Raw genomic sequence first — 24,757 nt, 5'->3', positions numbered from 1 at the left:
GCCATTACAGTTCCTGGCAAAGAAGTCTTCGCCCTCTCATGTGACTGATCTGCAGGGACACGCCCCACTATACTTTACTACAGTACTGTGTATGCAGGACAGGTGGGAGAGACTGGAAGGAGAGGATTCGGGTTTCTACTCCCTCCAGCCTGCAGGAGGCGGAAGAGAGGCAGCGCTGACACTGAGAACTCAGCTCAGACTAAGTGCGGGGCTGATGGGTAGTGAGGGCGGAAGGATCTTCTGCCTTTCTCCACTTCATTCAATTGTGGGCTGTGTGATCTGTGATTTGAAGGGGGGCGGGAACGACTCAGCCCCAGACCCCCTCTTGTCCTCCTCTATCCGCCCAGTCTTCTTCCTTTCTGTAGCCAGGTTCCCATTGCCGTACGTTTGCAATTATTACTTCACATGTGTGGTGCAAACACAGTTTACATATGTGTGCGTGACGTATGCGTTCACTTCTGCGCACAACCATGGGGGGGGGAACAGGGGTGCATTAAACATTTTTTTAAATTAACATTTATTTTTTTTAATTCTTACTTTTCCTTTCATTTATTTTTTTGATCACTTTTATTTCTATCACAAGAAATGTAAACATTCATTGTGATAGAAATGACAGGTCCTCTTTATGGAGACATCTGGAGTCTATAAGACCTCACATTTCTCCTCTACCCTGAAGAAGCTTCAGAGCAAAAAAAAAAAAACAAAAACATATTCTCATGCTTTCATGTGTTTACATCTGCCAGAACTAGAAATGACGCTGCTTCTGGCCTTTCAGGACCATAGAGATAGTCGGGGACCATGTGGTCCTCAGCCAGCTCTATGGTAACCCAGTGGCACCGCCGGATCTTATCCCGGGCTCCCAAATCGCAAGGGAGAGTCGCCGGTGGGAGGGGAACCTCCCCTTGCCTGTGAAAGCCATCCAGTGACTAATTAGCCGCTGGGATGACTTTTACTAAAACAATCGCTGGCTGAAAACACCAATCTCAATATGATGATGCCTGTAGCTGCATGCAGCTATATATAACAAATGAAAGTCAGGGATGTCCACCCATCAGGAAGTGGTTAAAAGGGTCATGCAGTATTATTGTGTATTTTTCACATAATGTTACTTGATTTGATTGTAGCCGTATTAGTGCAATTGTGACACAAGGCAGCAGCAGACATCTTGTTACACCCAGCCCATATAGTTTACTAACTATATGGGCTAACAAGATATCCGCTGTTGCCTTCTGTCTGCAGGCTTACTGCGGCCGAGTGCAGGGTGTACCAAGATGGGTGTCGCAGCATTTGTCTTACTAGCAACATTTTTCCTTCATCCTTGAAACCTTAATTGTTGTCTCATTTATTATTATGCATTGCAATTGCCAATCAATGCTGCCTTTCAGTGCCACCTATCATTGCCCATAGGTGCCGCTTTATCAGTGCCGCCTCATCAGTGCTGCATATTAGTATCACTGTCACGTGACAAAAAAGTATTGGTAATCGGTATCGGCGAGTACTTAAAAAGTATTGGTACTTGTACTCAGTCTTAAAAAAGTGGTATCGGTGCAACCCTACAGTATATGTGTCCTCTCATCTGAGAATATACTACACTACGGTATATGTGGCCTCTCATCTCAGAATATGCCACACTACGGTATATGTGTCTTCTCATCTCAGAATATACTACATTACGGTACGTGTCCTCGCGTCTGAAAAATATACTACACTACGGTAGGTGTTAACAAGTTAGATTACACGTGCAGTAGTCCTCTGAAGAATGATTTGCATTCCATCGCTTTTCATCCATCGCTTTTGCCATCTTCACCCTGGGCACTGGATGACTCGTACTGGCATTGGGTATATGCGTCCTCTCATCTCAGAATATACTACACTACGGTATATGTGTCCTCTCATCTAAGAATATACTACATTACAGCAATGTTCCTCAACTCCAGTCCTCAAGTACCCCCAACAGGTCATGTTTTCAGGATTTCCCTCAGATGAAATGGCTGTGGTAATTACTTAGGCAGTGAAACTGATCAAATCACCTGTACAAAATAATAGGTAGCCTGAAAACATGACCTGTTGGGGGTACTTAAGGACTGGAGTTGAGAAACATTGGATTACGGTATATATGTCCTCTCATCTCAGAATATTCTACATTACGGTATATATGTCCTCTCATCTCAGAATATTCTACATTACGGTATATGTGTCCTCTCATTTCAGAATATACTACACTACAGTATAGGTATCCTCTCATTTCAAAATATATCACATTACGGTATATGTGTCCGCTCATCTCAGAATATACTACACTACGGTATATGTGTGTCCTCTCGTCTCAGAATATACTACACTACGGTATATGTGTGTCCTCTCGTCTCAGAATATACTACACTATGGTACTGTATATGTCAAGAATACACTACATACTGATATCCTCAAGCCCTGGCTGTGGTTGAACTGCTAGACCCAGGACCATCCTTAGCCCTCAGTAATGGCCCTGAGTGTGGCTTAAACACCAGACCATGGCTTGAGCTGATCGGTCCCTTTCATTGGTCTCTCTCATCAATCCCTATCATCCTTCCCTATGCTGGTGCTACTATCAGCTCTCTTCCAGAATTTTCTGCTAATCCTCCAATCCTAAATGTAGGAAGATCATTATACAAATGTTGTGCGCCACAAAATGGTAGTCACCTGGTCCATATCCCCTCCACACCTCCATGACAGGACACACACCAATCACAAACTTTTCCTAATCTTTATTTATGAAAATTTACATTTAGCAGTCAGAGACATAAGAGAGGAATCCAAAGGACTGGCTTGTCATTGGTGGCCTCCAGGCTGTGGTGAGATGTGCCCCTCACACAATCTCGGGTCCTTGTTGAGTCGATCTTCTAGAGCCAGGTACTTTTGTGGGGCAAGTTCCTTGTGCCTGTACAGACAATTTGACTGGTCATTGTATGCTCTGTATATGTTGTATGGACATTACACTGGGGTGACATGTAGGATACCTGGTGAGACGGGCCTCCAGGATCTGGATCCGGAACATGGCCTCCGAGCAGTACTCCGTGTAGGTGTCCTGGACTTCCTGGGTCATGGAAGTTTGGTTCTCCTGGTACCATTGCTGCTTCTTCTGAAGTTCTTGGGTTTCCTACAGGAAGAAGGAAACTCAGGATGGCAACTGTGATCCATATAATGACCCCCTGAACAGCAGAGGTGAATGATGGGTTTGGTGGGTAGGTACCCTCAGTGGCCACAGGACTACAAATTGGATACCCCTTTGACAACACGTGGCCGTATGTGCACATGAACAAACATTGAGATGAACCCATATGAAGAGCAGTTTCCGTTTTATATAAATGGCTCTACTTGTTCATACAGGGACTATAGTATTACCGGTGGTGTAGAACTACTTACCTTCTCAAAGCGTGCCTGGATAAGATTGGCCTTCTCAATGAGCCTCTGCTTCAGGTCACTCAGACAGTCTTCTTTCACCTGCTGGGCCTGGGCACGGGTCAGTCTCTCTGGATCTCCCAAACGTGCCAAGAATGGCGCTAAGTAGTCCTGTTCCAGTAAGGCACACTGGAGGCGCTCTTCCTGAGCAGCACGTTCCTGCGAAAGAAGAACAACACCACTAAACCTCAGGGAGTTGTACAGTATATAGGATATTGAAATACTACCGCGTCCCTTAGCCTTAGGGACTCAAATCCACGTCTGAGAAGATAGCTCCTCTAAGATGGAAAGGGGGAGTAGGGTGGCTTGGCAACTGTTGGGGTCTGCACCCACATGGAAGGATGGGGGTGATTGTTGAGGTCCACACCCACATGGAAGGAAAGGAGGTGGGGCGGTCACTTTTGAGTTTTGTGCTCATATGGAATGAAGGTGGAGAAGGGGCTGACAGTTGAGATTCACACCCACATGTAGGGAGGGTGGGATTGACTGTTGAGGTCCACACTCACAGGAGAGGGGTAACGTTTAAGTTCTGCATCCACGTGGAAGGGAAGTGTGTGTGTCTGTGTGTGGTGTGGGGGGGTTACTGTTGAGGTCCGCACCCACATGGAAGGATGGGGTGGTTACTGTTAGGTCTGTACCCATAGAAATGATTCAGAGATGGGGTGGATTTGTCTTACCAGTGCCTCTCTTTGTTCTTTACTCTTCTCATTCTGCTCTGTGTCATAGATGGAGATCATCAGCTGAGGATCTGATTCTTCCTGAGCCCTGGCAGACAGGATCTCCAGAACCTGCCCAGAGGAGACACAGCACAGTGATCATGCAAATACCAAGCGTATACCAATGAGATGAATGAGAAGAATCATGTGACCAGAGGCCTCCCGATTTTCTTCCAACTGCAGAAAACCAACAGTTGATGATGGTGGAAACTTAAAGCAGAACTAAACCCCCCTCTCCTTTACAGCCAAGGAAGCTGCCATCAAAGCTTAACTTCTGTTTGATATGCAGTTGCCATTTTACTACACATGTGCTCAGTTATGAGACCAGCCATTTGAGGGCTTGGACAGTTCAGCTGAGAGCACAAGCAACTGCGCCAATTATCATTCACAGCATGCCTTTAATGTAACTGTTTTGAGTAGCAGTTACATTGATGGGTTTGGTTCCAGTTAAGGCAGGGTTTACACTAAAAACAGATGACTGCAGGGGTCCGGTGTGTCCCTGTTTTCCGTTTCAGGTACGAATCAGGCCTGCATTTTTGCCTGAATTTGGACCTGAAATGGAGACAAAGACACACAGGACCCTTGTGCAAATCACTCCGCAGCCGCCCCGGAGATGTGTGATCTGGCTCCATTGAGAGCCGTTCACAATCTCTTGTTATGCGAATTGGATGCGGCGAAGCCCACATCCAATTCGCATAAGTGTGAACCCAGCCTTAAGGCGGCCATATACTAGTACAATTTCCTTAGAAGATGTTGGTTTTCAGAACCTTCATTCGATTTTCTGATGGTTAGTGGGGTCAGATCAATGTTTGTTTTTGACTGTAGTGATGAGAAAATTCAAAGGATCAGGATTCATTTTTTTTTTAACGAATAACGTTCTAACAGTGTATGTATATTTCATTCGGGAACAAATCGCACAAATTGTAATAAAACCTGATTAGTACGTCTGGGGCTTCATTCCAGTATCAGATCTGGAGGAAATTCTGAAGGCTTTCCAATAAAAAAGAAGAATTGACTCGGTGATGGCAGGAACAAGTTTTCTGATGAAAGATTGTTCAAAATTTCCATATGAAGGGCAGTTCTACTAGTATACGAGCTGCCCTGGGCCTGGTATACTAATATGGGGGAACCGCATGGGGAACAGGTAGATGGCATATAAGTCCTCCCTTTTGCAGGCACCCTGGGTGCCAAGGAGTCTGGTGGCTTTCAGCATTTGGTAATGATGCTTTGCCTGTTTTTTTTTTTTTTTTAATTATCTTCCAGTGCTGAAGGGTATATAAGCTGGCATGAGGATACAAGCCCCCATTACTGGTGAGCATGCTGTTTATTAGATTTTAGTTTACATTAAACCCCTAGTACAGAAATGGAGTAAAATCCAACAAACTGGTGTCAGTACTATGGAGAGCTGACAAGACAAATCCACCAACTCACTGTAGCTGACATTTACTTACTGCCATCTTCCCCTGGGGATTATTATGCGTAGGGTAAGTGTGCCTGTGGCATGACAGGTGAATGCCATTCACTCTGCTAATTTTCCCAGCAATTCTTATAAATAGGCCCCTTAGGAACTATTATGATGTGTCCCAGAAACTCTTTGATATTACCATCATGTTTCATATAACTTTAACCAAAACGTAACTGAATGCAGTAGAATCTGCATTTTCACACATATAGATGAATGCCTTACCTCCGCCTCAGCTTTCCTTACGGCTTCCTTGGCACTCAGCTCCCCCTGCTGGAGGTGCAGAAGTGTTTCATAGACATACAGCTGTTTGTTACACTTCTCAGAGGGCTCTACCTGGTGGTAGAAATGTGAGGCATTAGAGTGGGGCTTCACCTGCTGTATTGTGGAAATGAGGTTAGATGCTGAAATCCCATAATATCAAACTATAGTGTCATGGAGTGGTGGATACTATTATAGAGCAACCTTTCTCAACCTTTTTACCACAGAGGAACCCTTAAATTAAACTTCCAGGGCCCAGGGAACCCCTGCTAATAATGACTATATCTAAAGTTTATAGTACATTAGTGTGGTGGTCACTGGGAAGAATTCCCCCTTACATATAGCTAAAAATATCATTATTGTGGTTACTCATCTGAGAGGCAGTGCTTATTGCTCAAGTAATCCCTAGCAATCCCAGAAGGAACCCCAGGATTCCACAAAACTCCAGTGGAGAAAAACTGCTATAGAGACTCTATAGTGCGGTTGCATGAACACCCTACACAACCAATATAATGACCATATAATGTGACCTTTATAATGACCCTGTACAATGAACATGTATAGTGACGCTACATCTTGACCTCTATGAAGATCCTACATAGTGATCATCTATGGCGTTTCTGTACAACGGCCTCGAGAAGACCCTACAGAGTGATCCTGTATGATGACTTTATACAATAGCCTCCATGAAAACCCTACACGTAATCATGTATGGTAACTGTATATCATGGCCTCTGAAGACCCTATATAGTAATAATTTATAACGACTCTATTCTGTGGCCTACGCAATAAACTTGTATGGTGATTCTGTACCATGGCCTTTGAATCCTGTAGAGTGTGGTGTCATTGGTAATTTGTGTTATAGCCTCTGCATTGATTCTATGCTGTGTACATGGTAAATCTGGTGCCCAAGGTGACTGCACATAGTTATTTCTATGGTATACGTACCCAGAGGCCTCTGGGGCCACCCTTCATAGTATTGTTAATAAGGAATGTATATGGCAGGTCTATACCTGCATTGGTGGCTCTTGGGAAGTTCTGGCTAGGGACCATTAGGGCCACACTAATGGTGAATCTTCCTGGAGGACCTCCAAGCTGTACCCAGCTGGTTACCTGGTAGGAAATGCAAGTTTCTGGGCTCAGGACAATGGAGAAGCCCTTCTCTCCTAGGTTGGATGGTTTCTGGAACTCCCAATAGGATGTGGTAATGTGGTCATCATGCCGGTGGTAGCGGACATTTATGCGATCCTCTGTAATCAGGAAAACACGCTCTGCCACATCCTCATTGGCTGGTTTCTCTGTGTTTCTATAGAAACGTTCTGTAATTTTCTGTAAATGAAAAGAGGTATGGAATAATGCTGTACACAATGATTGCATCACACCAGTGAAATAAAACCTGCATTATAGTAACATTACTTCAAACAACCAATCATATTCCAGCTGTCAGCTTCATAGTGCATGTATGAAAAAGAATGTAAGCATCAGATTGACTTTTGTAATCAGCACAATGACCTTTCTATAGATTTTATGAATGAGCCCTAGAGTGCAATAAAGTAAGCAGTAGGTAGCTGCCCTGTAAAGGCTTTATGGGTTTATTTACTGGAGAGTGCAAAATTCAGTGCAGCTCTGCATAGAAACCAATCAGCTTTCAGGTTTTTTTTGTCAAGGCTTAATTGAACAAGCTGAAGTTAGAAGCTGACTGGCTGCCATGCACAAATGCACCAGATTTTAAACTCTCCAGTTTTAGTAAATCAATCCCATTGTGTTCAAACCTGGGCTGGTGTTCCCTTTCCACAGAGCTGGGCCTGCCCCAGAGAATTGCAAGATTTTGGATTAAATATATTCATGGAAAAATAAAATGTCACCTTTTTACTTCTACAGATTCCCTGCCATGAGGACTGAGCCAGGAGAACTGTAGGCAGACCTGTCTGACATGAAGAGAACCACACAATCCAGACCAGGGCTGGCCCTACCATGGGTCCCAATGGAACCATGGCTCCAGGCGGCATTTAACAGGGGTGGCAGCCAGGCGGCAAGAAGTTACCGCCAGCCAGGAATCCCGGATCATCAGTCAGCAAGAGACTCTCAGGACTCGGAGCGGAGCGGAGGCTGTGTTGTGCACTATGCTGTGTGCGCTGTCTCCTGCACTGGTTGTTAGGATCGCCTGCCGCTCGGCGCCTAGCAACCAGTGACGTCAGAGGCTGCGGCCAGCCCAGCATTCACAGGGCTCAGCCTCCGCGCCAATCAATTGCACCGCCCACCGTCTTCCATCTCCAGCATCACAGTGTGAGGGTAGGAAAGGCTGAGGAGAGCTGCCTGTGCGGCAGTGACAAAATAGTAAGTTAATAAGTAAGTAGGGTGATCATTATAGCCTATAATATATATATAATTTATAGGGGAAATCGATGGAGGGAGAAAGAACTGTGCACTCAGAAGAAAAGGCCTTTTCAATGCAATTGTGGAATCTGTAGCATATTCAGTACAGACTGTTAAATCTAAAAAGGTTGTTAGTAAAAAAAAAAAAATAATACAGTTCTACATTTCTTTAAAAAAAAAAAAAAAAAAAAGTTTTTGCATCTACAGCTAGCATGAGTACCTGTATCTGTCTTGATATCAGCTTCATGTAACCTCCTGGGCAGCAGCACTCAGACTGGGAGAGTAAATGGCAGCACCATGAGTCAATAAGCAGCGAGCAGCGCTGATGACTAGACAGTATGTTGCTGCTCATTTTATAGTCCAATAGCAGACTTTAGGTGGGGATTTGAGCCTCGTGGTGTTTATTAACTACTTGCCCTCCCAAAGATTTACCCCCCACCCCTCCCTCTTCATGACCAGGCCATTTTTTGCTTTTTGGCACTGCGTTACTTTGACTGACAATTGCGCGGTCATGCAGCTCTGTACCGAAATAACATTTATATCTTTTTTTTCACACAAAATAGAGCTTTCTTTGGGTGGTATTTGATCACTACTGGGTTTTTTTTATTGTTTGTGCTATAAACCAAAAAAAAAGACTGAAAATGTTGAAAAACAAACAACATTTTTGGTAAAAAAAAAAAAAAAAAATCCCAATAAGCATGTATAGATTGGTTTACGCAAACTATGGTATATATACTGGAATTTTTTTTTTACTAGTAATGGCGACGATCAGCGGCACTGCCATATTATTATTATTATTATTTAAGGTACTTTATATAGCATCATCAATTTACGCAGCGCTTTACATATACATTGTACATTCACACCAGTCCCTACCCGCAAGGAGCTTACAATCTAAGGTCCCTAACTCACATTCATATACTAACGCCAATTTAGACAATAGTCAATTAACCTACCAGCATGTCTTTGGAGTTATTTTGTGGCGGACAATTAACAGACACTTTGTGCGAACCAGTGACAATACAGTGCTTAGCGCTAAAAATATACACTGTCAGTGTACTCATGACACTGGCTGAGAAGGGATTAAACATCTAGGGTGATCAAAGGGTTAAATGTGTGTCTAACCAGTGTTTATGTGTACTAGGTGCGTTTACTAAGGGATGTGCTATTTTTTTTTTCCCCCCTGGGCAGAGCTCTGTCCTGTCTTCCTTCTTGCCATTCAGCGGGTGCCGGTGGACATCCATTGACCAGCACCCGCTGATTGGCTTGTGCTGTGTCTGATCACAGCCAGCGCAGCGCCAGCACGCACGCCCCCTACCCTTATCATGATATAAAATAATGAATGTGGGGGCCTTTTGGTGGGCCTGATTTTTTTTGGGGGGGGGCAGCATTTCATTCTGGGTCCCAGGCAGCACCATGTTTTGGGCCGGCACTGATCCAGACAATGGGGACTCACAAATTGTAAGATTCTCTGCAGGCTGGGAAAATATAGATTCAGGCAAATAAAATAAAAAAAATCCCACTTTTCCGATTAGCTGGCTCTCTAACTCTGAGATTTGCTTCCAGAACTCACAAAACCTTCTACTGTGATGTGTGACAAGTGCGGATTACCAAGACTGGTCTTGGATTGGCCTCCATAGGTCCTCCTGCAATGGCCACCTTCTTTGGTCGTTTTCCAAACACGGTGAGTCTGCAGTAGAGGAAATCTGGGCGTCCCTGGAACATCTCAGTCATCTCCTTTGGTTTTTCTTCACGGCGCTCCAGCCCATCCAGACGGGCCTTGCTGTAGAAGATCATGGTGCGCTCTGTTTCTGGTGCTAATGAGCGATACGTATGAACTGGAAGAGAAGAGACACTCAAAATCACAACTTTTGGTTACCAGTCACCCCTCATCTCATGACTCTCAGAGTCACCTTTTAAAGCATCGCTGCGGCCTGGAGAGAAGTACTCTGTAGTCAGTCCAGCCTGTCTCTTCTGCTGCCTCATATCCAATTTGTCCATTCGGTTCTGAAACCAACCCTGGACCTCCACCTCTAAAGAACCTGCAGGAGAAAAGTTCTTATGGTCAAGCTGTATAGAGTGGCCATGACACCATCCCCATAGCTCATCACATACACTCAATGTCTTTGTATATGGTGAGGCGGGCAACTTGTCCATCCTTTTGCAGGTATGGTGCCCACTTTTCCAACTTGGATTTCTTGTATTGTAGAAGCTTCTTTCCTTGAGGGCTACGCATCTCAAACTCTGAGGAGAGACATATGGAACATGCTGCTACATGAAACTGTTCATGAGTGACAGATTATTAATACAACATAAAAAGAGTAGCAGAAAAAGACCAAGTGTTCCATTAAGTCTGCCCCTTTTATAAGGGGGCATCAATGTATGTCCAGAAATAGAAAGAGGGGGGAATGGGAAGGGAAGGAGCATGCAAGAAGGGAAAAAAAAAGAAAGATTGATAGAAAGGCAGAACAAAGGGAGAGTTGGGTGGGCAGAGAATCTAATTGGCATACTGAAGGAACCACCAACACTCGAGAGGTAATTCTTGACATTGTATAACTCGCCGTTTCCTCCTTTAATATTTTTCCCTTATGTAATAAGACAGTAGACAACTATTCTATGGCTTTACACCACAGCATTGTGAATAAGCCTCACCATTCATCAAATCACACCATACCAACCTTTTGGCGTGATGACAATGGGCAATGTCCAGGATGGTGGCATCTGGAATGTCTTCCTGCTGTCCTGATCCTGTAATTTTATTACACAGGTCTCAGTTCTGATACTGATCTTGTTTTGTAGAGTGCACCCAATTTCACAGGGCAAGTACTGTTTGGCAATAACTAGTCTGAAAATGTCAATATTAAGGAGCTTACTTAATATTACCCAAAGGGTACTCCTAACTATCTTAATATTACCCGAACACTACCTCTAACAATCTTAAAATTACCTAATATTACTCAAACACCACATCCTACCTTCAACCTAAGCCTATCTGTCAACCTTTTCCCAGCCCAAATTTTAACTCCATTTATCAACCTAATCTGTATCCCTCAAAATAGTCCAAAACTGAACTTTTACTGATGTCTATATCTCTCTACCTAACAACTAACCCAACCTTTAATCAAATCCTAACCCTAACCGTAATATATTCTACCTACCCTGAACCATCAACTCAACTATAAACAAACAACCTAGCCCTGATCCACCAACCCAACCCTGAACCACCAACCTAATCCTAAACCATCAAACCTACAATTTAGCCCTGGTCCACCAACCCAACCCTGAACCACCAACCTACTTCTAAATTATCAACCTAACTATAAACAAAAACCTAACCCTAGTTCACCAATGTAACGCTAAACTACCTATCTAATCTTAAACCATCAACCCAACAAGCTAGCCTGGTCCACCAACCTAACCCTGAAATGTCGACCTAAACCTAAACTATCAACCCAACCCTGAACTCCCAATCTCTATTGTTTCACCTATTCTTTAATCTGAACTCTCAACCAAATCCCAAACTCCAAAATACGCTTCAGGCAATATTATTTTCATGGCCCACATCAAAAATGTTGTCTCTGAAATACTATACTGAGCAAAATTAAAGACAACCAAAAACTTCTTCCATACATCTATATGGGGTGAAAACAATGGAATTCTAACTTTCCTGGTGCAGTAGGAAGCTATGGGAGAATGTGACTGGTTTCTATGCTTAACTGACATTTTTCCTTCAGTCACCTTCATATAGGAGGACAGCGTGTTTTCTGTACAGCCTCCACTTTACTGTAATTACTATTTATATCTGGTTTATTGCCTACAATAATCCACAAGAAGAGAGCCTGACTGACAGCCAGTTGCTCCCACTTTAGTTGTGAGCCTGCATAGACTCTATCTTAACTAATAAAGTGACTATATGTTACAGAAAATTGTAAATGACAAATACAAATGCTGTTGGTGATGTTCTTTGGCATAGGAGACTGAGTATCTGTGTATTTATTTTTTTACCTCTCTATATGCTTTCAAAATTGTCTTCCGGGCCTTCACACCGCCTTTCCAAGGAGGCTTGGCAGGAATAAGCACCAGCTGGCCCACCCATATCTCTCTGTGCTATCACAGCCCTAGAACCAGGAGCTGTAATGCCTAGGCAGTGACATTACCCCACCTGGACTTGGCGCCTTGCTTATGCCGGTCTAGTGAACTCAGCCTGGCCCATACCCAGCAGGGACATTCCCTTACTGCTGACAGAGGGGAACCACACTAGTCCACCAAGGGGGTAAGTCCTTACCCAGTATCAACCTTCGCCAGCCACTGAAAAGGTTGTGGGCCCCAGGCCTCTTCCCGCCCATAGAGAGTTCCACAGAAGAACTTCCTCTTAAAGTGTTTTCTGGGATGCATTTCTTGGTCCTGTTAGGGGATAGAGCCTATCTCTCATGTGCTGTCCTGGAAGACGATTTGGTAAATACATTTTTTTCAAAACAAAACAGCAATTGAAGAGCCTTTATGTGAAAACTACCCTTACATTGCGCACTGAACAATAGCAACCAATCACCCATCACCTTGGGCTATTACCCTTTAACCTAACTTCTGACTCACCTGGTTATCATTCTCTTGCTCCTCTATGTCTTCTTCCTCCATGTCTGGGATAAGCAGAAGAGGCTTCGAAGAACCCATCAACATGACTTCCCAGCACACAGGGTCACCCAGGTCAAAAGTCATGTCCTGTAGGCACAAGTCATTTGCTCAGTGTGAAGAAGATTTACCAAGCCCACCTTCCCTCAGCATGTCCTTTATTGGAATTCTGTCCCTACACAATCCATCTTTGGTACCTTACAGCCTTTGCGACAGTCCTGCATATTGGCCCAGTAGTTCTCATGATTCCACACACTCTCGAGTCCTAGGAAATGTTCATCTTTCGTTGGGTAAGCATTGCCAGTCAGTGCATCAATGAAGAAGTTCTCAGGGACTTCTCTCTTCCCAGACAGAACCAGAACCCAACAGTGAACCCGGAGGCCATACAGGGGGTCAGGACCAGCCTTCTCTGCTTCCTGGAGACATCAAACATAAAGGTCATTGAGCCATCACATGAATGAAGTGACCTAGGTCCTCGATATTGTTATGATCAGTTCAGATATGACATCTGAGCAAATGTGTCTAATCAGCCTCCTGCACCTCATAATATGGGGTTATTTGGTCCTAAGATTATGTTAAATATGGTGGGATGATAATTTTATCATATCAGAATGTATGATTATGGTCCTGCTTCTGGGCTTGTTTTTTCAGTGGGATTGTGTTCATTCAGGCTGTGGAGATGTAGGCTTCTATTAACAAAACTACTATGTGTTGATTGCTGTGTTCTGGTGTGGAGTAAGGATAAAAAACAAGAGATTTAAATCTAAATTATATATCGCAGATGAGCATGACATAGTGTGCAACCCACTAATTCGGGGTACTTTGTCGCAGTAAGTGGGCTTAGCACTATATGACCATATAGTGTGACCAAACCCCCGTATTTTTTGAATATGTTCAGGTGTTCAGGTGTTTTTAACTAGCCCTGCAGGAAATGTCATTCTTGTATGTGTGCGCTGTAAAATATTTTGTACTGTTTATAGGTCTTACAGCAGCACCATCTTGAATTTAAATGCATTGTATGGTGTGCCCCCCAAATATGTACTTGTATGTTGTAATAGGCCCTGACCAGGTTTTTTGGGCTGGAGCACCCCTCCCCCTCCTCATTACCTCCTATTTAGTGGCCACCAGTTATTAGGATGTATCCCTTTCAGTTCTCCCACATAGAGGAGTTCAGCTCCCATGGTTGAGACAGAGGATCTTCCATTCTATTACTAGTGTAGGACCCACTAATTCGGGGTACTTTGTCGCAGTAAGTGGGCTTAGCACTATATGACCATATAGTGTGACCAAACCCCCGTATTTTTTGAATATGTTCAGGTGTTCAGGTGTTTTTAACTAGCCCTGCAGGAAATGTCATTCTTGTATGTGTGCGCTGTAAAATATTTTGTACTGTTTATAGGTCTTACAGCAGCACCATCTTGAATTTAAATGCATTGTATGGTGTGCCCCCCCAAATATGTACTTGTATAGTGTGCAACCTGACTTCTCCCCACTCATGTCAGACATCATTATCCTCATACAAATGAGGTCTCTCACCGCCTGACGCTGTTCCTCTTCCTCCTGCTCTTTGAGGTTAATGGCCTGGATCTTCGCTTGGTGCTTGGCTTCCTGCTGCAGCTCAAATCTACTGACCAGCTGTCTGGGGGGCTTTACGCTGTACTTCTTATGGGGCTTCTTGGGGGGCTCTCCATTGCTCTGTAAAGAAATAAATGGCCATTTACAAGTTTACAGTGTGATATCAGCCTACATGAGATGTCAGGTGGTGACAATTACAGGGATCCGACTAGTGTCACAGAACATGTGGCTGAACACGGGGGCAGAAAACACCAACCAGTTAAAAGGGTAGCCAGAGGCACAGCCAGGGACAGACCAGGGGTATGGTCTGTGAGGCTGCTCTGCATCCCAGGAGCCCTAAAAACGATAGAGCACACCATGGGCATGCAGCTGGCCTGGGCCTTCAGCAGGAGAAGATCTCCAAAAGGTGCATCAGAACCGGTTACGAAGTCCAGTCTAATATGGGGGGGGGGGATAGGTGACTTCATATGGTAAGGAGTAGAAGTAATGTAGAGATCATGCACATGGAAAAAAGGCAGCATTCAATCAATGATCATCCTCATGGGTGTTAACCAGAAAGCCAGTCGGTTCCTCTGTAGATGGGACTTCTGGATGCTCACCTGCAGCCATGTGCCTATTTTAGATCATCTACTAAGACAGCAGAAGCATCTAGCAAATACTTGTAATTAAAAGCATTGTGTATACAGTTCAGCCAGCTCCATCATTGTCCTATATAAAAGGAATTAGTAGGCAGAATGTGATTATAGTACATGGTGCTGGTCCCAGAAATTAAATCACTTTTAATCCAGAGGCTCTGTAAAAGCTGCCCTCCTTATAGTTCCAGAATTCTCAGCCTAACGTTGGGCTACTGATCATTCATTCACAGCAAATGGGAAGGAAGACTTTCTCACCTCTTTTGTTTTTTCCAGAAGGGGGCACACTTCCCGTGATTCATCCATAAGACACATCTCCCGACTGGCGTATCCGCTGACACAGTATACATCATACCCGGCCCCAAGAAGCAGAGAACATAGCAAGATGCTGAAATCAAAGCAATTTCCCTTCTGTCTCTGCAGGACTGAGCTTGTGGAGAAGAGAGTATGTGGCTGTGGAGAAGGGAAGATGTTAGAGAGAATACATGGATAAACATAGGAAAGATAGGAAGAGGAAATGGAGATGGATGGATGGAATTTAGATGGATGGAAGATGGGCAGATAGATGTATTAATGGATGGGTGAATAAAAGATGGAAGAACGCATTGATGTTGGAGTGTTAGATAGATGATAGACAAAGAGATGGATGGAAGGAAGGAAGATAGTTAAATGGAAGCAAATAAAATAGTCAAAGAGATTAATAGATGGATGAATGAGGAGATGAATGGAAGTTAGATGGATAGATGGGCAGATGGGTGGAAGATGGGTGAATGTATGTAAGCATCAATGTTGGAGGAATAGATAGATGGATGGATAGATAATAAATAGATAATGGATGCTGGAGACAGGGATAAATGGAGGTTGAAGAGATGAATAAAATATGAATGGATGGTTGAATGTTGGAGATTTGAATGGAAGATGAAGAGATGGATGGATGGTTGGATATTGGAGATATGGATGGAAGATAGAGAGATGTATGGATGGTTTGATGTTGGAGATATGGATGGAAGATGGGGAGATGGATGGATCACTGGATGTTGAAGAAATAGATGGAAGATAGAGATTTGGTTGGATGTAGGATGGGTGAATGTTGGAAATATGGATGGAAGATGGAGAGATGGATGGATGGTTGGATGTTGGAGATAAGGATTGAAGATGGATGGATGCTGGAGATAAGGATGGAAGATGGATGGATGTTGGAGATAAGGATGTAAGATGAAGAGATTGATGGATGGTTGAATGTTGGAGATAAGGATGTAAGATGGAGAAATGAACAGATGGTTGGATGTTGAAGATATGGATGGAAGATGGGGAAATGGATGGATAGTTGGATGTTGAAGATATACAGTGCCTTGGAAAAGTATTCACACCCCTTGAAATTTTCCACATTTTGGCAACCAAAAACATATATGTATTTCATTGGGATTTTATGTGATAGACCAACACAAAGTGGCACATAATTGTGAAGTGGAAGGAAAATGATAAATGGTTTTCAATTTTTTTTACAAATAAATATGTGAAAAGTGTGACGTGCATGTGTATTCAGCCCCCCTGAGTCAATACTTTGTAGAACCACCTTTCACTGCAATTACAGCTGCAAGTCTTTTTGGGGATGTCTCTTCCAGCTTTGCACATCTAGAGAGTGACATTTTTTGTTGTCACTGCCATGTTTCACGGTGGGGATGGTGTGTTCAGAGTGATGTGCAATGTTAGTATTCCGCCAAACATAGCGTTTTGCTTTTAGGCCAAAAATGTTCCATTTTGGTCTCATCTGACCAGAGCACCTTCTTCCACATGTTTGCTGTGCCTTGCACATGGGACTTGATTATGGCTTTCTTTGAACAATGGCTTTCTTCTTGTCACTTTTCCATATAGACCAGATTTGTGGAGTACTTGACTAAGGCTCGATACACATCTATGCATGTTGCTTTTGAGCGTTTCTGCAGTGCTTTTTGCGGTGCTTGCCGCGTTTTTGGACACGCGTTTTTGGACATGTGTTTTTACCGCGATTTTGCCGGGATCTGCTTTTTTAAAATTTTCTTTTTATACTGTATATAGCTGGTTGCTAAGGAGGAGACCGGGAAGCCGGCCGCCGCGTCCTTAACAACCGATGAGTCATCAGCTGTCAGCTGGCTTCCCACTCAATGTAAAAAAAAATGCCAGCTAAAAAAAAAAAAAATCGTGAAAAAAAAAACAGTGTGGGGTCCCCCCCCCCCAGGTCCATACCAGGTCCTTGGGTCTAGTATGGATTCGGAGGGGACCCCCACACACCAAAATTTTTTTTTGTAAATGGCGTGGGGGCCCCCCCAAAATCCATACCAGACCCTTATCCGAGCATGGAACCGGGCAGGTCAGGAAGGGGAGGGGACAAGCGAGCGCCCCACCCCAAAGCACCTTACCCCCATGTTGATGGGGACAAGGGCCTCTTCCCGACAACCCTTGCCCGGTGGTTGTCGGGGTCTTATAACAAGGGGGCCCTCAGATCCCGCCCCCCCATGTGAATGAGTATGGGGTACATTATACCCCTACCCATTCACTAAAAAAAAAGTAGTGTAGTGTTAAAAAAAACAGTAGACAATGTCACTGCCCGGGGCATGATGGGTCTGAACACCGGACAAAGAAGACAGAAGAAGAGCAGAAGAAGAAGCAGGGGGAGAAGGAGAAGACTGGAGGATGAAGATGCGGGAGAAGATGGAGGACTGGAGGAAGAAGTGTTAGGGCTGGGCTCAACCCTTCCTTCTCTGAACTGGCCGCTCAGCTGTCGGCCAATTGTCAGCTCCCATCTCTCTCCACAGTTACCCAGCTGTTGTTGATTCTGCTCGTCAGTCCTGCCTACTTAAAGTCATCCAGCTCACTTGATCTCTGCCTTCGCCTTTGTCAACATCACAGAGACTTTCTCCTGCATTCCTGCTTGGCTGACGTTCCTTCTGGCTCCTGATCCTGCTTGCTGTACTACTACGTTTATCTCTGGCTCTCTGACATTTGCTTGGCTGACTACTCGATCTACTAGACCAGACTACTCTGGTTACTGAACTCTGGCTTGTTTTGACTACGCTTACTCTGTTTACCTTATTATTATTGTTATTATTAAACAAGTGTGATTTAACTTTACTTCTGTCTCGGTCTGATTCATGGTTCCTGATAAGAAGCGGAGAAGAAGATTTTTAATAAAAGACTTGTCAAAAACTGCCTACTGTATTTTTTAACACTACACTACTTTTTTTTTAGTGAATGGGTAGGGGTACAATGTACCCCATACTCATTCACATAAGGGGGGGCGGGATCTGGGGGCCCCCTTGTTAAAGGGGGCTTCCAGATTCCAATAAGCCCCTCCTCCCGCAGACCCCGACAACCACCGGGCAAGGGTTGTCGGGAAGAGGCAAGGTGCTTTGGGGCAGAGGGGGTGCAGAGCTCACTCGTCCCCTCCCTTTCCTGACCTGCCGGGCTGCATGCTCGGATAATGGTCTGGTATAGATTTTGGGGGGACCCCCACGCCATTTAGAAAAAAAATTTTGGTGTGTGAGGGTCCCCTCCTAATCCATACTAGACCCAAGGGCCTGGTATGCACCTGGGGGGGACCCCATGCTGTTTTTTTTCACGATTTTTTTTTTAGCCAGCATTTTTTTTTCACATTGAGCAGGAAGCCAGCTGACAGCTGATGGCTCATCGGTTGTTAAGGACGCGGCGGCCGGCTTCCCGGCCCCCTCCTTAGCAACCAGCTATATACAGTGTAAAAAAAATAAAACAAAACACAGATTGCGGCAAAATCACTGTAAAAACGCGGTACTTACGTTTTGGATGCGGGGCCATTGAATTCTATTACATGCAAAACGCTGCATTTTGCGGGAAAAAAAGTCCCCGACCCTTTCCAAAAATGCAGAGGCACAAAAATGCACTGATGTGAACATGTTCTATAGGAACCCATGTTAAAAAATGTCCCTGCATTTCTGCAAAATGCATCAAAAAACGCATTAGTGTAATTCAAGCCTAATAGTTGTCCTGTGGACAGATTCTCTCACCTGAGCTGTGGATCTTTGCAGCTCCTCCAGAGTTACCATGGGCCTCTTGGCTGCTTCACTGATTAATGCTCTCCTTGCCCGGCCTGTCAGTTTAGGCGGACGGCCATGTCTTGGTAGGTCTGCAGTTGTGCCATACTCTTTTCATTTTTGGATGATGGCTTGAACATTGCTCTGTGAGATGTTCAAAGCTTGGGATATTTTTTATAACCTAATCCTGCTTTAAACTTCTCCACAACTTTATCCTTGACCTGTTTGGTGTGTTCCTTGGCCTTCATGATGCTGTTTGTTCACCAAGGTTCTGTAACAAACCTTTGAGAGCTTCACAGAACAGATGTATTTATACTGAGATTAAATTACATACAGGTGGACCAGTGGCGGCTGGTGTTTTTTTTGGGGGGGAGAGTGGTAAATAACCACACCCCCCTGGTCTGCCGGTCGGTCCGGCACTTACCCCATTTAGGCAGCAGGCATCAGGCATTGAGCATCGGCCTCCTCCTAGGCGTCCAATAGGATCGCCTATACTTTCAGCCAATCAGGTAATGGTCTCAGACCCGCTTCCTGATTGGCCGGGAGAAGGGTCAGTGTTAGAATAGTGAATATTCTAACACACCTGGGTGGGCTGTGAGCGCATGCTCTGCGCCCCAAGTCCACCCTATTTTGAAGCCTATTAGAGCCTTTGGCTCTAATCGTGCTTAAAATACCCCGCCATTATGCCTGGCGTCCTGCAAGGGGCATAATGGGGGGTGCCGCCCGTGCGCCCTTAATGGATGGGCTGCCCTGAGGTGGACTTTATTTACTAATCATGTGACTTCTGAAGGCAATTGTTTCCACTGGGCTTTCGTTAGAGGTATCAGTGTAAAAGGGGGCTGAATACAAATGCAGTTTTTGAAAACTATTTATCATTTTCCTTCCACTTCACAATTATGTGCCACTTTGTGTTGGTCTATCAGATAAAAACTCAATAAAATACATTTACATTTTTGGTTGTAACATGACAAAATGTGGAATATTTTAAGGGGTATAAATACTTTTTCAAGGCACTGTAGATGGAAGATAGAGAGTTGGTTGGATGTAGGGTGGATGGGTGAATATTGGAAATATGGATGGAAGATGGAGAAATGGATGGATAATTGGATGTTGGAGATATAGATGGAAGATGGACGGATAGGTTGATGGCTGGATGTTGGAAATATAGATATAAAATGAAGGGATGGAAAGTTGGATGGATAGATAGATAGATAGATAGATAGATAGATAGATAGATAGATAGATAGATAGATAGATAGATAGATAGATAGATAGATAGTACTGTAAAAATTAAATACAATAGATGGAAGGAAGATGGATGGAAACATCATTGCCGGAGGGATACCTGGATGTATGGATTTGGGAAAGGGAGATGGATGGAATATGAATAGATTTTAGAGAGATGGGTGGAAGATGGATGTTAGAGAGATTGATGAATGGAAGATGGATGCATTAAAGGTGGATTTCTGGAAAATGGATGGATAGCGAATTAAATAATGTTAGAGGAATGGATGGATGATGGATGATGGATGTTGGAGTCAGGGAAGAATGGATGTTGAAGTGATGAATGAAAGATGGTTGGATGTTGGTGTTATGGATGGAAGATGGATGTATGACAGGAATGTTTGGATACTGGAGACATGGATAGAAGATGGATGTAGGTTAGAAAGATGGGTGGAAGATGAAGGGATGCATGGATGGATGTTGGAGAGATGGATGGAGGATGGAGATATTGGTGGTTGGATGTTGGAGAGATGGATGGAGGATGGAGAGATGGATGGATGATGGAGAGATGTATGGAGAGATGGATGGTTGGATGTTGGAGCGATGGATGGAGAGATGGATGGATGATGGAGAGATGTATGGTTGGATGTTGGAGAGATGGATGGATGATGGAGAGATGTATGGTTGAATGTTGGAGAGATGGATGGAGGATGGAGAGATGGATGGATAATGGAGAGATGTATGGAGAGATGGATGGTTGGATGTTGGAGAGATGGATGGCGAGATGGATGGATGATGGAGAGATGTATGGTTGGATGTTGGAGAGATGGATGGAGGATGGAGAGATGGATGGATGATGGAGAGATGCATGGTTGGATGTTGGAGAGATGGATAGAGGTGTGGTGGTGGGGGGGAGCGGTCCTGGAATCCAGTCAGTGACACAAAGGTGAAGCACACAGAAATCTGGTGGCAGGACATTACCAGCTCTATGGGGGAGTTCATGGGATCCATGCTGAGAAACTCCGACACAAAACGTGCGCACTCCTTCCAGTTATACAAGTCAGAGTACGGCAGGAGAGTTGGCTGTAGTGTGGTGCAGACAAACTTCTGTAGAAAGCAAAGAGACACAAGAACTGAGCTGAATTTATCCATTTGTCAGAACTCTTTGTGCTCCTGATCAAATCAGACAGTTCCTACTTCACTTTGGTAAATAAGGCTGCGTGTGTTATATAAGAACTGTCTGTATGGGCACATTTTACCAAATCTATACAGAAAAACACTGGACATCCTCCACTGGGCACCACAGTATTCCCCGTGCACCAGACACACATTTCGCCAGGTGTTGTCTCACCTCCAGTCCACACTCATTGAGTGGACACATGAAGAGTGGTTTGCGGTCCGGGTACAGATGGGTGTACTGACGCCAGAAGTTGTTGGCCAGGCTCAGCAGAGTCTGCTCCTTCAGGGAGTTGGTGCGGTATGATGCCGGGAACGGCTTGTTATTCCAAACAGCATCCGGATCCCTGAAAATAAAACTGACATTACCAGGAGAAGGGGGGATAAAATGGGACAGTAACCATAGCAACAAGATGCTCTACTTCCTTCTCTATCCGGAAAAGGATTTCCTTCTATGATTCTAACACAAAATAACCATTACAGGTCCTCACAAAGGAAGGGCCCCTGAGTGATAATACCAATGTAAATTCTGAGGCTTCTCATTTAAATATTGGAATGTATTAGGGTAAGGTGGGGAGGGGATCATGATGGATGTGGTCAGTACTTACTGTGAACTGTCCCCATTGGTGACCTCAATGTGTGACAGGTCCTCTTGTATATCCCGCAGGTCCTCCTCAGTCAGAATATCGTCCTCAGTGTGGGGAATCTGTCCCTCTCCTGGACCATCCTCCGGAACCTCCATATTACCTGAAATATCCCAGACAAACACAGCTCACCCCACTATATACAGTATGTGCCCCCTCCCCCATTATATACAGTATGACCTCCCTATTATATACAGAGTGACCCCCACCCCACATTATATTTTCCACAGATCCTCTTCAGTCAGAATATTGTCCTCATTGTGGGGAGGGGAGTCTGTCCCTCTCCTGGATGAACTCCATATTACCTGAAATATCACAGACAAACATGGCTCACCCCACTATATACAGTATGAACCCCCCCCCCCATTATATACAGTACGAACCTTCCCCATTATATACAGTATGAACCCCCCATTATATACAGTATGAACCCCCCCCCATTATATACAGTATGAACCCCCCATTATATACAGTATGAACCTCCCCCATTATATACAGTATGAACCCCCCATTATATACAGTATGAACCTCCCCCATTATATACAGTATGAACCCCCCATTATATACAGTATGAACCCCCCCATTATATACAGCACAAACCCCCCCATTATATACAGTATGAACCCCCCCACCATTATATACAGTACGAACCTTCCCCATTATATACAGTATGAACCCCCCATTATATACAGTATGAACCTCCCCCATTATATACAGTATGAACCCCCCATTATATACAGTACGAACCTCCCCCATTATATACAGCATGAACCTCCCCCATTATATACAGTATGAACCTCCCCCCATTATAGACATTATGACCCCCAACCTCTAATATATACAGAGTGCCCCCCCCCCACATTATATTTCTCACAGATCCTTCTCACTCAGAATATTGTCTTCAGTGTCAAGAGTCCGTCCCTCTCCTGGATGAACCTCCAGAACCTCCATGTTACCTGAAAAATCCCAGACAAACATGGCTCACCCCACCGTTTGCATTGTGACCCCAACCCCCTCATATATACAGTATGACTCCTTCCCATTATATACAGCATTAACACATCCGCATTATATACATTATGACCCCACCACACTTACATAGAGTATGACCCCCCATTATATACAGTATGACCACCCCAGTGATGATCTGTATTCTATAGAGGGGACACAGAGGACAGAAAGTGATGATCTGTATTCTATAAAGGTGACACCGAGGACAGGAAGTGCGATCTGTATTCTATAAAGGTGACACCGAGGACAGGAAGTGCGATCTGTATTCTATAAAGGTGACACCGAGGACAGGAAGTGCGATCTGTATTCTATAAAGGTGACACCGAGGACAGGAAGTGCGATCTGTATTCTATAAAGGTGACACGGAGGACAGGAAGTGCGATCTGTATTCTATAGAGGGGACACCGAGGACAGGAAGTGTGATCTGTATTCTATAAAGGTGACACCGAGGACAGGAAGTGCGATCTGTATTCTATAAAGGTGACACCGAGGACAGGAAGTGCGGTCTGTATTCTATAGAGGTGACACCGAGGACAGGAAGTGTGATCTGTATTCTATAAAGGTGACACCGAGGACAGGAAGTGCGATCTGTATTCTATAAAGGTGACACCGAGGACAGGAAGTGCGGTCTGTATTCTATAGAGGGGGACACCGAGGACAGGAAGTGTGATCTGTATTCTATAGAGGGGACACAGAGGACAGGAAGTGTGATCTGTATTCTATAGAGGGGACACCGAGGGCAGGAAGTGTGATCTGTATTCTATAAAGGTGACACCGAGGACAGGAAGTGCGATCTGTATTCTATAGAGGGGACACCGAGGACAGGAAGTATGATCTGTATTCTATAGAGGGGACACCGAGGACAGGAAGTGTGATCTGTATTCTATAGAGGGGACACCGAGGACAGGAAGTGCGATCTGTATTCTATAGAGGGGACACAGAGGACAGGAAGTGTGATCTGTATTCTATAGAGGGGACACCAAGGACAGCAAGTGATGATCTGTATCTAGAGGTGACACAGATGGGGAAGGGGGTGGGGAAGGAAGGGGTGTATACAGCAATGTTTTTCAACTCCAGTCCTCAAGTACCCCAACTGGATGACTTGTCCTGGCATTGGGTATATGCGTCCTCTCATCTCAGAATATACTACACTACGGTATATGTGTCCTCTCATCTCAGAATATACTACATTACAGCAGTGTTCCTCAACTCCAGTCCTCAAGTACCCCCAACAGGTCATGTTTTCAGGATTTCCCTCAGACAAAACGGCTGTGGTAATTACTAAGGCAGTGAAACTGATCAAATCACCTGTGCAAAATAATGGACAGCCTGAAAACATGACCTGTTGGGGGTACCTGAGGACTGGAGATGAGAAACATTGGTATAAAGAAGGATTCATACAGATATTTCTATTATACAGTACCTGAGTCTCTGCAGGGTGAGATGTGTATTCTGGTTGCCGTGGTAACAATACCGGAAACAGGAAGTGCTGGCCCCCATGGGATGCTGGGAGATGTAGTCTGAGACTCTCAAAAGGGAATCTTCACCCAACATTACCCCTATC

General features: G+C 44.4%; 1 protein-coding gene across 1 annotated transcript; it reads right to left on the bottom strand.

The window, feature by feature from the left end:
• Positions 1-2,735: 2,735 nt before the first annotated feature.
• Positions 2,736-24,675, bottom strand: DRC7 (dynein regulatory complex subunit 7). The gene is made up of 19 exons (XM_073605605.1): positions 24,617-24,675; positions 23,070-23,138; positions 22,147-22,285; positions 21,714-21,885; positions 21,344-21,469; positions 15,351-15,545; positions 14,422-14,580; positions 13,083-13,301; positions 12,850-12,975; positions 10,935-11,004; positions 10,372-10,500; positions 10,170-10,298; positions 9,868-10,094; positions 6,994-7,209; positions 5,845-5,955; positions 4,119-4,229; positions 3,406-3,600; positions 3,000-3,139; positions 2,736-2,920 (listed from the first exon to the last, which is right to left on the bottom strand). The coding sequence occupies exons 2-19, from the start codon at positions 23,131-23,133 to the stop codon at positions 2,812-2,814; spliced, it is 2,637 nt and encodes an 878-aa protein (XP_073461706.1). The 5' UTR covers positions 23,134-23,138; positions 24,617-24,675; the 3' UTR covers positions 2,736-2,811.
• Between the last annotated feature and the right edge of the window lie 82 nt (positions 24,676-24,757).

This window comes from Aquarana catesbeiana, linkage group LG11, assembly GCF_042186555.1.
Source record: "Aquarana catesbeiana isolate 2022-GZ linkage group LG11, ASM4218655v1, whole genome shotgun sequence".
Taxonomy (NCBI): Eukaryota; Metazoa; Chordata; class Amphibia; order Anura; family Ranidae; genus Aquarana; species Aquarana catesbeiana.
This window is presented reverse-complemented; position numbering and strand designations above follow the sequence as displayed.

What these genes read in the sequence shown, in the direction of transcription:
- DRC7 (XM_073605605.1), bottom strand. Translation starts at nt 23,133, where the DNA reads ATGGAGGTTCTGGAGGTTCATCCAGGAGAGGGACGGACTCTTGACACT. An exon ending in CCGCAGCGATGCTTTAAAAG is followed by an intron (nt 10,095 to 10,169) that starts GTGACTCTGAGA and finishes CTTCTCTTCCAG; the next exon opens with TTCATACGTATCGCTCATTA. An exon ending in CCAATCCAAGACCAGTCTTG is followed by an intron (nt 7,210 to 9,867) that starts GTAATCCGCACT and finishes TTTCATTTACAG; the next exon opens with AAAATTACAGAACGTTTCTA.